This window comes from Rhinoraja longicauda, chromosome 2 (assembly GCF_053455715.1).
Source record: "Rhinoraja longicauda isolate Sanriku21f chromosome 2, sRhiLon1.1, whole genome shotgun sequence".
Lineage (NCBI taxonomy): Eukaryota > Metazoa > Chordata > Chondrichthyes > Rajiformes > Arhynchobatidae > Rhinoraja > Rhinoraja longicauda.
In genome coordinates this window covers 30,232,158-30,245,171 of record NC_135954.1, presented here as the reverse complement: position 1 = coordinate 30,245,171, position 13,014 = coordinate 30,232,158, and the positions used below count along the sequence as shown (strand labels likewise).

General features: G+C 38.1%; 1 protein-coding gene across 1 annotated transcript; it reads right to left on the bottom strand.

The window, feature by feature from the left end:
• Positions 1-7,053: 7,053 nt before the first annotated feature.
• skida1 (SKI/DACH domain containing 1) lies at positions 7,054-12,641 on the bottom strand. Its single transcript, XM_078416392.1, has 2 exons — positions 12,330-12,641; positions 7,054-12,152 (listed from the first exon to the last, which is right to left on the bottom strand). Exon 2 carries the CDS (start codon positions 12,075-12,077, stop codon positions 9,624-9,626), a length of 2,454 nt encoding a protein of 817 aa, XP_078272518.1. The 5' UTR covers positions 12,078-12,152; positions 12,330-12,641; the 3' UTR covers positions 7,054-9,623.
• Between the last annotated feature and the right edge of the window lie 373 nt (positions 12,642-13,014).

Sequence of the window (13,014 nt, the reverse complement as noted above, 5' to 3'; positions counted from 1 at the left end):
GCCAGAGATGTTGCCTGACGCTTTGCAAACAGAACCGTGTTTACTCAGCACGTTTTTAGACTACTCTGGGTTTATTTAAATCCAGCCACTGAAAAGGACAATGAATGCAGATGGGAAGCCCAATAGAAGCAGTATGGCACATCTGATTAAAGCAATGAGAGCCACTGCTTTATATGAGACATTTAATTCTGTTTTATTTAAAGGTTACAAATAAAGAAGTGACATTCTGTAAGTTCAGAAATGCTAGGGAAAATGTGTGATTTCATGATATATCGATTATGTGGCTTCACATCGACCAGAACTTCGATATTATATCTGTAAATAGGATTTCATAAACTGGATGAATAGATATAAATTTCTCCAGCTACACCCTGCTATGATTCAAATAATGCATTACACTTACGGTTATTTTCAGCATATGCGTTGCAAAAAAAGGTGTGAATATCAATTACGGGTTTTTTTGTTTCAGTTCTATAGTTTTGTTCTTTATTTTTTAGCAATTTTCCTCTTCTTGGTAATAATTGCAGTTGAAACCTGGTCGAATGTTTCCGCTGATGCTTCCTCTCAGAAAGTTTAATCGGTTTCCATAATGTCATTCAAAGATGAAGCTGCAGTCTAAACATACGCGCCTTTTCTAGTTGTCCTATAAGTAAGTTGTTAAAGGTGCCTGATACAATGGTGTTTGGAGAATTCTGAAGCATCCCCAGCGCCCTAATGAAACCAGGTTGTGAGGACAACCGTCTGATTCTTCCGTCTTTTCTGATATTTGTAAATCTGGTGAAAGGTGAAAAGTAAATGCTTTTCACAATTTAAAAAGTCTGACAGGAAACAATTTACACAGTATTATTTTCTAGAGAGAAAATAGAGGTGACAAAGGAGAAGGAAGAATCCAAAGTTTTCAAGGATCGCCGCTGCCTGCAGACAATCTACTACAACGTTAATTAACCGCGTGTGCTGTTAAATATCTACCATAAAGGCACACTGAAATTCTTCAGGGATATTGTTCTATAATAGGATAGCACGTGAATCTTTTTCTTCATTTGAAAGTAAAATCCGATCGTCAGAACATGCAGATACTCGAAGCGTCTGTCTTTTCTGTGGAAAGATCAATATCCAAAACAACGTGAAAGAGGCATGTAATCACTACGTGGGTATTACAATTAAGAAATAACCATTTCTAGTAAACATGGCGGATTTTGGGGGGGATTATTTCACAATTCGGGTTTATTAAAGTTCAACACACAGCCCAATTAATCTTAAGTGCTCTTTTTATTCCATTCGCTGTCAGTTCTGACGGTCACCTTGTTTCTGATTATGACGACAGGTGAATCCATGATTTTTGTTCATCTCTCATTGCAAAAAAAAAGGTCTCTCCAATTTTGGTTGGAAAACTGCAGCCCGCAAGAAGGTGCCTAAATTTTAAGCTTGTTATATCATGAACATACAGAAGAAATTTATAAATAGACAAAAAGTTCCACGTTTTACTGTGCAATTATATTAATTGACATTGACTACAGCGGGTTACAGAGAAAGGTCATTCCAATTTAATTTTCGACTTCGGCTTCCCATTTGAATACTCTTCTTGGTAACAAAACTCTATGTACGCAAAACTGGAAATATTATTGCTATTTTCTTAATCCCATTCATCGGGATTGCTTTCAAAAACAAACGTTAAGCTTTCTGTTCCACCAAACTCCGAAGGGAATCGCTTGAGACCCTTTACTTTAATATCTCGCCTCGCATCAGATAAATTAAAGTGCATTCTCGGCAAACCTTCTTGCGCCTAAAATTAGCAAAGTACCCCAGAATAGTTTAGGGCCAATATTTTCTTCGGCAAAACATTTTATTCTCCCGATTTTAAAAAGTGATACAGCCAAGCGCAAGTGTTTACTACATTGTGTTCAGTTGAATTCCAGGACGTGTATGTTTTTATTTCTGTGTTCTAATTTGTGATTAGTTCACGTCGTTTCTTATTCCAAGATATCACAATTACGATGACCGGCAATTACAATTACTAATACCGGTGGTTATTAGTTATTAGGGAAATAAGAAAGCAAGCAGGTTGGTGTTCGAGTAGATCGGTGGATGTACCGGCTCGGGGCCGGTGATCAGAAATAAATGCCATCTCTCTCTCTCTCTCTCGCTTACTCCCTCTCTCCCGTTCTTTCGCCGGTTTTACCTGCGATTGTTTGTGCTCTACGAGATATTACTTTTCAAAATGGACCGCGCAAAATATTTGTACCACGGCATTTGGAAAGGTGTGAACTCAGTTGGCTGATTGTCTTTTCTTGTCCAGGACGTTATGTTTTGTTTGTATGAGTGAGTGGAAGAGGCGGTGGGGTGGTCGGTGGGGATATCGACCGAGCGCATTCGAAGACGAACCTGCTTGCTTTCTTATTTCCCTAATAACTAAAGAAACATGCAATGCTTTATTTCAATCATTAGGACAATTAAAACGCATTCTCCATTTAATTTAGTTCCGTGTTGGAATAAAATTGGATCGTTGTTTAGTACTTTAACGCTTAACATCAAGTGGAAGTAGAGAGTTAGCCAAAGCAGCTGTTCGATGTAGAGTCAGAACAAAGAGGAAACCACTGATGTAGATCCAGTTTGTTTGTTCTAACCACTGAGATTTGGAGAGAGCCGGTGGTTTCTCTTGAAGCTTTAATTGTGGATGAAACTTAAATCTCCCATTTTTTCAGTACAAAAGAGTATTTTTACATATAGGCGATCATTCAATTTTAACCTTTGGCCGTTCACAAACTGGGAGCACCAGTCAGTCGTAAACGAGATTATCCCTGCCATACATAGTACAAATGATAGGTGCGTAAAATCTTATTTTCATCCTTAGTTGGAACAGTTTAATCGCATCAATTTGTCTAAAACCCTACAGTCAGGTCTTTGGTTAGAAACTGGAACTAGTGATTGCAAAACAAAGTCTGGTGATTGATAGCGACATGCTGTAAAGTAAAAAATAATGTGCACTTATGTGTCCCCCATCTGATCTTCGCATCAACGTGTGCACGTAATGTATTATTTTTGATAGGTGAATGTTACCATGAAATTCAAAAAAATGTGTTATGGCTGACGAATTACTATGCACATACAGTGTGGTGTAACTTCGCAAAGCAACATATTATAAAACAAACAGTCCCCTCAAAAGTATACAGATTAAAAGAGAAAGATCATGCCTTGTCACAAACGCAGGACAATAATATCATACAATTAAAGATCAACGGGGAACTTTTTGAAGGAATATATCAACACAATTTCCTTGATTTTGCCCGGGCTCTCCTTGGATTCCATCGTTATCTTTCCAATTCATTGGAAGGGTTTTTTTTGTGCTCCCTCTTCTGTGACTACCACCCCTCCCCCCGACCCCCTGATACCACTTTCTTGTTTTCATAGTTTAAAAGGCAGCTTTTTATTACTACAGTTTAATTAGCTTTTGAGAATACGTAAAACATAATATATCCTTTATTTTAGACATTTATAACCCGTAATTTGTTTGATCTCTTTGCCATTATGCATTTTTTTAACGTTGAGCGGTAGCTCAAAAACCAAATTACCTTCATATTTACTTGTGCAGAATCTCACAAAGTTTCATTTCAGATGTTTATGCTGTTAGAGCTTTTGTTGAAAGAATTGACCAACATGCAATGTGCTCCACGGAATTTAATGTAACAAAATAAACAGGCAAAGCAGATTTCTCTGAAGATATAGTTAGTGTATTTAAGATAGATTGGCAATTATCATAGCCTCTTTAATTGCTTGTCATCAGACTAAATCAGTTTTAGTATTTTTAAAACTCACATTTGATTCAAACAGATTTTTAAAAATCTTGTCATTCTCCAATTAATTCCACGTAAATCAAGAACAATTTAGAGATTTCCAATGGACTTAGCTTCCTGTGCGAGTGGGATACCGGTCATTGAAACTTTCTATCGTTTGTTGCCGAGAACTGGCGCCGATAAGATCGAACAGAGCTTTAAAGGAGTTTTCAGAGAACCGGGCTGAACACGTTTTCTGAACGGTTTATTTTTACCTTCTTTTGAAACTTGGTTTACCTCTTCACTCCAAATCAGCATAGATTATGCTGCATTCTTCCGGTTACAGTTAAAAGAAGATTTCCAATGGTAAAGATAACAAACTGGTACAGATGCAAAGGCGAATATGTGCTGAGTGCACGAACCTTTTTATGATAAATTGCAATGTTTTTCTCACGTCTAAGACGGACGTTTCATTATAACCTAAACCATTTACACAAACAATGCCTCCATTCAACAAAAGACTGTAATAGTTTTGCCCTGATCGAAAATGTACATTATATACTGATTGTAAGGAGTGTAAGTAACTGATGCTTCCAGGATAAAGAAAGTTTTCAGGTTCTGCAGAGATTATGTATTTTTTTTAAAGGCCCATTACATTTTTTTCTGACAAATTGATTCACTTTATTCCTACTTCCTCTTGCAGCCCAAACTCAGCCACTAGCAGTTAAGGCAAGATATACAATCCTTCGTGTGTGTTTTATAAAACATCGGATCAAGAACAAATTATTGATTTTATCGTAACCTCGTAATGCCACTGAATGTTTCATAGTTCATTCATCTGTATTACATTATATAAAATAAAGTATTGAGAGCGGAACTACAGCACAGATACCACGGGGAAAGGACCGCTGGAAGTAAAGAATTAACAACACGCCTCCACTTTTGCAAAATATCCCGACCCCACGTGTCACTAGCGTCTGTTCCCCTGCTGGGTCCCTTGCTGTCTCTGGGAATACCGATCGCAGATTAATGAAACTAGCCTGTTTGTTCTCAAAATTGGGGATTCAAAAACACTATAAATTTAACCTGCGATACTCGAGGCTCCAAACTGCCTCTTAAAGCTAAAACAATAAAGGAGCGGCGTTAAAGATTAAACCGTGAGATTCCAATAAAATCGATAATTTGATAGTACTACGATTCGTCTGATTGATTGTGAAATGCTTCACAAATGTTTATTGATGGATTGCCTTTGAATCCATAAAGAGTGTGTTTGTCGGTCGACTCTGTCACCCAAATTCTCTATATTTTAAAATACAAACAGAAAATTCACCTTATGTTATAACCTCATCACCGTTCTCTCTGTGAGATAAACAGTCGTTTGTGTTCAATCGGTTGATTCTGTCGACTTTTCCTGAGCAGTATTAGATTGCGGGTTTAAATCCACCGTTTGATTTGAAACCCAAAACCGGTTAACTGCTGTGAAGAAGGGCCGTGGCTGTCACAAATCTGGTAATTCCAAAAAAAAATTACACTACAAACTTTTTTTGCCTGATTGGTAATATACCAACATGATAGCAAGAGGCATTTTAACAGGTTCAGGCCATAGAGCTTCTGGGGTTTTTTTTAATGCAGATCTAACGTTTTTGCATTTTTAAACATGACAGCCTTGCGAATCGATGCAACTAATATATATTTTTTGCGTGATCAGGATCCTGAAGTCTTCTTTTAAAAAAGACACGCCACGGCGAGCATTTACTGTCTCTTGATTGCAGCAATGACCAGGTTAGCCCATAAACCTATTCACACCTAACAATAGGGATTCTCTCAACAATTAACAAGAAACAACATAATAAAGTCGTTTACAAAGAGCTGACTATTTACGATAAATTATCCAGTCTTTAGTAGAGCAGTGCGTAATTTCACACGCTTTATAAGTAAACTATGTTTCAGGGGCGCACACGCATTCTGGCTGTACCGTCACTCATCCCAACATATTTAACCAATCTCCATCCACAACATTCCGATGCTGTGTCTTCTAAATCAAAGTGCAATCATTGTTATTAAAACATTTTTAGAATCAGATCTAGGTATTTTACGTGGACATTGTGGCACAATTCACGTCATTCAGTTACTCTATTTTAATCGTAATGCCTAGTCATGATCTTAAAAAAACAAGTGAGAGATTTAAAAAGAGTTTGAAACTCAAGATTGAGAGTTTTTTTTAATCGGCATTATTAACTGTCGAATATCATTAACTCCGATCAGGAGGAATCCAGAGCATCTGCTGATACTTAGATTGCTGTGATTTACTTTAATTTGCTCTGTTTTGCGGGGCTTTTGGAGCAGCGAGCTAACAACACAAAAGGAAACTGGACAACCCTGCTTAACAGCGAAATTAACATGTGAACTGCAGAAAAGAGAGGGCAAATTGCTAACCACACACAGATTCGCCATCTTTAATGGAGTTTAATTCTAGTTTATTCCTTAGCATGCTGCTGCTTAATATTGTGCACTAAAATGTCAGAGGAGCGTACGTTATAAATCACACTAAAAGGAAGATCTGTTCCGCCTAAACTAATGAGGTAGTCACAAATTCAGTAAACACTAGTTCTAACTGAATAACAACAAAGACCTTGGGATCAGTGGAGCAATATGGCGGAAATTTTAAGCATTTCCTACAGGATATAAGAAAATATCCAGGCTGTTGTTTAATTCATTTCAACAGCTTGTTTTGGATAATTATCGTCAATTAGTTGAGCTCAACTTTTATACTGGCATATTATATTCGTAGTATATACACATATGCATAAATAAATCTATATACATTTACACACAGATATATGTATACATACAATATATATAAATTATTATATAGGGAAAAAACCTTTACATTAACTTGTAATTACTTCAGCAAGCCAACTAAACAATGTAGCCTATTCATTTTATTTGTCATGAAACATAGGTTTTGTAGTTTCACAGATCATAATAGTTTTAGTAACTATAAAATAAGTGGCACTGACCCTGAAAATGGCCTTTGTTTGCAAACACAGCTGTTGCAATCTTTACATTGCAAACTAAGGTATAGGCAGGAGAGAATTAAATACGAAGGATGGTGTGAGGAGAAACCTAAGCATCTGGAGGGAAGCAGCTTGTTTTGAAACTGTCAGTTACTAAACCCCTATTGTGAGAACCTCATGCAAAAATTTACCAGCCTTGACTGCAGTGGTTTCAAGCCACCTCAAAGTTAAAACAGATGAAACATGTTTAAAACAGACCAAAATGAATTAGCAGAACAATAGGAAAAGAAACTTTTATGGCAAAGAAGAAAACAACAACAGATTTTTACGTTTTTAAGAGTAGAATCAAGATCACTTGTTACAACAGTGTTTGTTCAGTGTTGGTACTGTGCTACTATGTTTCAACATCAAAATGCATTTAACTACATCACGCTTATGAATATATTGAAAACATTGTTTTACCTACTAAATTAGTATTTACAAACGTTGAGACACCTTCATTCATTAAATTATGGTTGTCTGGTAAATAATTATTGTGTCCTTATGGCAAATGAGACAAAATATAGTAATTTTACAGGAAGTAATATTTGTGGGGTGTTCTTCCCTGGCTAATTTAAATGCATTTGAAATGTTTTTTAATCAAGTGTTTGACCAATGAAAACAACCTTTTTAAAACCAAGACTCTGAGGATAAATCATTGCAACATACACTGCTAATAAGTCACATATGTCAGCAATGGCAAAGTGCTCCACAGTTAGCAGCACATTAACTTAAATAAGCAATGTGTCATGTGTTTTTGCTGGTTGAAAATTTCTCTCTATGTATATGGATTAGGAATGAAATTATCCTGTGTTACAAAGGTTATGCTATAAGCTTCTGCTTTGCCCAATGTAGTGAAATATTCATTTTTTTTAAAGGAGTGTACATTAAAAGAGTGTGAGAAGCATAGACGATAGTATTGAAAGCTAAATTACCCACTGTCTGTTTCGAATATCAAGTGACCTTGGGAGATATAACAAGGGACTGGTTTGTGGTGATAGGGGATTCAAAGTGGTATCCACTGACACTGCTTAGCAGCACAGTTAGTTCCCAGTGTACTTCCATGCCTTAAATTCTGACGACTACTTGTGTACCATTTCTGTGGACATTTGAATGTGAATAATGAAAGTAGCTGCACAGATGACAACTTAAGTAAAATAAAAACTTTTACTTTAAGTTTCTGTTATTCACGTGTTGTCTCTTTTTGAAATGCTCATATATTGCCAAGTCTGGTTATGCATCTTGAAAAAATAAATACACAAACACTAGAATATTTTCCCATTATCACTTTTCAGAGATGTGGACACATATGTATGCGATGCCTGGACATAACACATTTCCTCAATAGTTAACTTTTGTATATCCCTTTCATACAGATTTTTTTTACAAAGTTTACAACATCTTCATTTTAAACAACCGTACTTTTTCTGCATATTTCAGAGACCTAAAACGCCCTCATTATGTGCAAAACACCTAATTATCATACTGCTTGCCAATTCAAGCAATTGTAATTCCTAAGTTAAAATGCCAAGCGAATTTACCCCATTACACTTCAAGGATTGTGTAAATAATAACATATTAGATCCTTGTAAAACGAAACAAATGTAATCAAGACTCATTTATATCGTCTGTCATACTTTTCAATGCAAGTCTAAATTATGTAATATTAACAGTGCAAACTCTGTCTAGACTTCCTGAAAGAAGTCCCCAAAGACAGTAAATAGATGTCTCACCCAAATCTTTGCAATGCATCTTACATTTTCGAGTTTCTATCTTTTGGTGTAAATGTAAGTATGGTTGACTGATTGTCATTTGCTCTGTTTCTGGTGTCTTGTCTGAACAATTGATATCTGCATCATTTGCAGCATTTTTTCCGATTTTCTTCCCCATTTTGTAAGGCCTATAAGCATGATGAGCTACGTGTCTGTGTTATTTATTCATTACCTTCATATCAAATACTCCTAACTCATGGTTACCAAAAGTAAAGGCCCCTCACCTGATTGATTCTGTTTTAGATTCACCCTTTGCTTTAGTGATTTTCTTTTGTTTTATCTTAGTTACCTGTACACAATCATGTGCAAAGTTAGCGCTATAACTAAGGTTGACGTAGCCATTCTCAGGGTTCCAGAGATAAACATTTCAAGCAATTATTTTACGTTTAAGAACTAAAGACAACAAAGCTTAGAAATCAGTAACCTGCTTGCGCTTATCTATCTAAACACCAATGATAGGGACTCTTTCAAGATAAAAGCTTATTTTATATAGACTGACCGCCATATTGACTCGGATGAAGGTACATTCTTTTTTTAAAAGTTAAACACACGTTCATTCTTTGCCACGGTTCCAATACAATATAATCAATCACTCAGGCAAAAACGTGAAGTCATTTGCGATTTAAAACTGTAGTGCATACATTTAATGGCTCATTTTCTAACATTTCACTATGTCGACTTGTGAAGTACATTTGGCAGTAACCCTGTGGAGGTACTGACTTAAAATTTGAACGTTGAAATAATTTTATTTTAAGTGTTCGAAAACAAACGTAAAACAACCTCAAAGTGACATTAGTAGTTCAAAAAGTGTACTGTGGAATGCCTCGGTCAGTAGCTGGCGGTGTTTGGTAAATCAAAAGAATAATCCACACGAAAGGCTTTCGGTCTTCAGGACATTATTCCAATATGAAATTTTGCTGCACGTCGAGATTAAATATCCGCTCGTGGTTCATGGCAAAGAAACCAGGAAAGTATTTTTTAATATAAATTTTGCACAGGTAGTTTTCTTATCCAAAATATCCCTTTCATAAGTTAAATCGTCTGAATTTATGGCTAGGCGGGAGGGGAACGGCTGCACCACCCATCTGCCATTTCCACACAGGATGGGCCTTCTGAGGTGCTTCGGGATCCTTGGTAGAGTTCAGTGAATACGCAGGGCACAAATCCCCATCGTTGCCAATAATTAGTGACGGTGGAGAGGGAAAATTGGCCATGAAATTAAATGGCCTTTTCAACGTGGATGCTACACCACTGGCTACTCGCTTACGTTTATTTGTACCAGCAAATTCTTCTACTGTTCCTTCATGCACATCTGTTTTACCTGTAAGACGCGGATTCTCTGATTTCACAATTGTTTTGACTGACGAGCTTTGCAAAGCATGCTGTTTCCCCAGCACTAAAGTTCTGTAATTCCTTCTTATCCTTGCACCATTTCGAAATTCGCAGTCTTCTAATACTGGGACGTTTAAAGTGCCTTGAAGGTCTTCGCCTCGTCTGGATGCGTTTTGGGAATTGGTAGCTTTTTCAGTGCACACATAGCTTTCTTTTGCTTTCGTTGAAAAACAATCTCGCATTTTATTTTCACTTAAAGTGGTTACTGCTTGCTGCGATACATTGCACGCATACTTGAGTTTCTTTCTGGGGTGTTGAGTCATATATCCGTATTCTTCCTCGCAGCTACTTTCTTCCAGTTTTACTGTAATATTGTGCATAATCGCCTTCCCCATATCTGCATCGTCACCGTGAATGTGAACGGCAGGCCTTTGACTATTGTCCGTATTTAAACTCTGGAAAGCCGAGGACAGTGCGATGAAATTGCTGATTTTCGTATCTTTCTCTACATTTGCTGCTAATGGGGAATCATTGTCTGGAGGCTCGGAAACTATCGTCACATTGTTTTCTTCTGCGCAGTGTGATATAGATGCTCCAAGGCATTTCCTTGACTCTGTTAATGTTCTTTGTTGTGGAAACTCGGTGTTTCCCTTTGGGCAAGGTAAAGGCCCCCCTTCTGGAGCACGGTTAATTGTCGATTCAGTCCTCTTTAGATATTGTGAAATTTCAGAGTGTGGGAATGGAAGCTCGGATATCCTATCGTTATTTATCTCGCCCCCGCAACTTCCATAGCCAGTTGAGCAGGACACGTTATGCGACTTAATAGTCCAGTTCTGCTCATTTCTCTTTACAACAGTCGACGACTTTAAATTACAATGAGAAGTTCTTCCTTCCAGGAGATCGTTACCGGCTGTTTCATAAACCACATTATTGTTATTGGCTTGGAACTGGTAGTGGAAGCTCGGCTGCGTTAAGACGAGAGGTTTACTGCAGATGCTGGAGAAACTGGTGCGCCTGAACCGAATGCTTTGAAGTGAAACTTGGCTGGAAACGGAGCTAGAATCTGATTCGGACGAGCTGTCTTCGTCACTGGCCGAGGTTACGTCGGAGGATTCGGACACAGTGTCCTCCTCTTCCTCGTCCGAAGAAACCGAGTTGCTGGAACTCGACAAACTCGACCCAAAGTCCGAATCGTTGTCTGCGCGATCAGAGAAGGAACTGGACTCGGAGTCGCTGCTGCAGCTTTCTTGCAAGGGCCCCTGGTTACAATGCAGTCCGTTGGCAAGATGAAATTTATTCAAGCATTGATCCCCTCCTTTAGTTTTGTAAGATTTAGGAGCAGCTGCCGCCAGTAAGACTCGCTTGGCAGTGCTTGAACTTCCCAAATGTTTCTGAGTGATTTCACACGAACTTTTGCGCCTGAAATAATACGTTAACCCGGTAGCATTTGGAGACTTAGGGTAGTAGGCGATGGCGGATTGGTAAAATACGGGATGTCGGCAAATCATGCTCCGAAATAAGGAGTGATTTGTGTGAAATGCGACGCAGTTACTTGATATTTCAGCAGTTTCGTAGTTTTGAGGTGTTTTGCAATGCGATCGCACCATTTCCGTGTAACTGTGGCTGGTAAATTTGCTGTAGAATTGAGGTAGATTGGAGGCCGGCAGCTCGCTGCCGCCTCCTTGCAAAGTCCTGCTAATTCCAGCCAAAGGCTGCGGCTTTCCATTCAAACTCAACCAAACTTTGTTCTCTTTTAAAAAACTTGCGTAGCGATCGGTCGGGGCTTTCTCCTGTTTGAGCTCCGTTGATAACAATGTTCCGTTTATTTTTCTTCTCTTGGTCTTAAGAACTCGTTCGGTTTTGCAAGAAGTGTACAGCGCTTCCACATCCTCCCGAGAAATTAGAGTGCATTTAGCTGCATGAAAAGCAATAGAATTTATTGCCTTGAGTTTCCTTAATTCTTCCAAATCGCAGTGATGTTTCTTCACGTTAAGATGGTCCATCCTTTTGTGCACGGTTGTCCTGGGTATATTTTTCAGCAGATTAGTGAATACTTGGGAGAGCGCAAACATTTGTTTCCCCTTAATTATAAGGTAACCAAGTCTCACACCATCCACCTCTTCATAACCCGATTCCAAGTCTCCCATATCGACACCTAAATTCTGTCCCACATTCGCTGAAAAAAAACATCGACTGCGCAATTCGACATTCCTCACGGCATCCTGTTTGAAAACACATATGATTATTCTTTCTGATACAGCTGACATTTTATATTTTTAAAAAAACTTTGGGATTATATTTAATACATAACATATGGTATTGTAATACATATAAATTAAAAAGCAGCATCACGTTATTTATTTGTAGCGTACATTTCCACGTTATGCGTATTGCTATACCTGCAATCTTTTAATTATTCCAAATACTCATGAATATACTCTACTGTATGCGAGAGAATGGAGACAGAGAGAGAGAGCGAGCGAGCGAGATAGATAGATAGAGAGAGAGAGAGAGAGAGAGAGGAGGAGGAGGAGAGAGAGAGAGAGAGAGAGAGAGAGAGAGAGAGAGAGAGAGAGAGAGAGAGAGAGAGAAATGCAGCTGCTATTCCCGCCGCTGCTTCTCCCACAAATAAGATGACAGAGTGAAGTGAGCTCGTCGGGAGACACCTTCATCAATTAATTCCCCTAAAGCCAGTTCTGATTGGATGCCACTGACAGGTGATGCAATAAAAAATGATATTCCACCCCCTTCCAAAAATCCCCCACTAATTAGCATATCCTTATACTCCCACCCTCTCGCTGAAGTAAATACAGTTAGTATGCAAATCTTTAATATATTCCCCCCTCTCCCGAAAAAAAATCATCCTAAAGAGCGCTCTAGCCAGCCGCAAGCTACCTGGGTTATGTTATACATTCATTTATTGTGCCTTCCGACGTTGTTGATACAAATGCATTGGGAAATAAACTTAACAGTTTTAATCGCGACTTTCCGCACAGTGCATGTCAGGCTATGCTTAGATGCAAAATATTTGACGGAGACTGTGTACCCATTTTAATGTATTTTTGAAGAAAGGCGGTCTCTCGT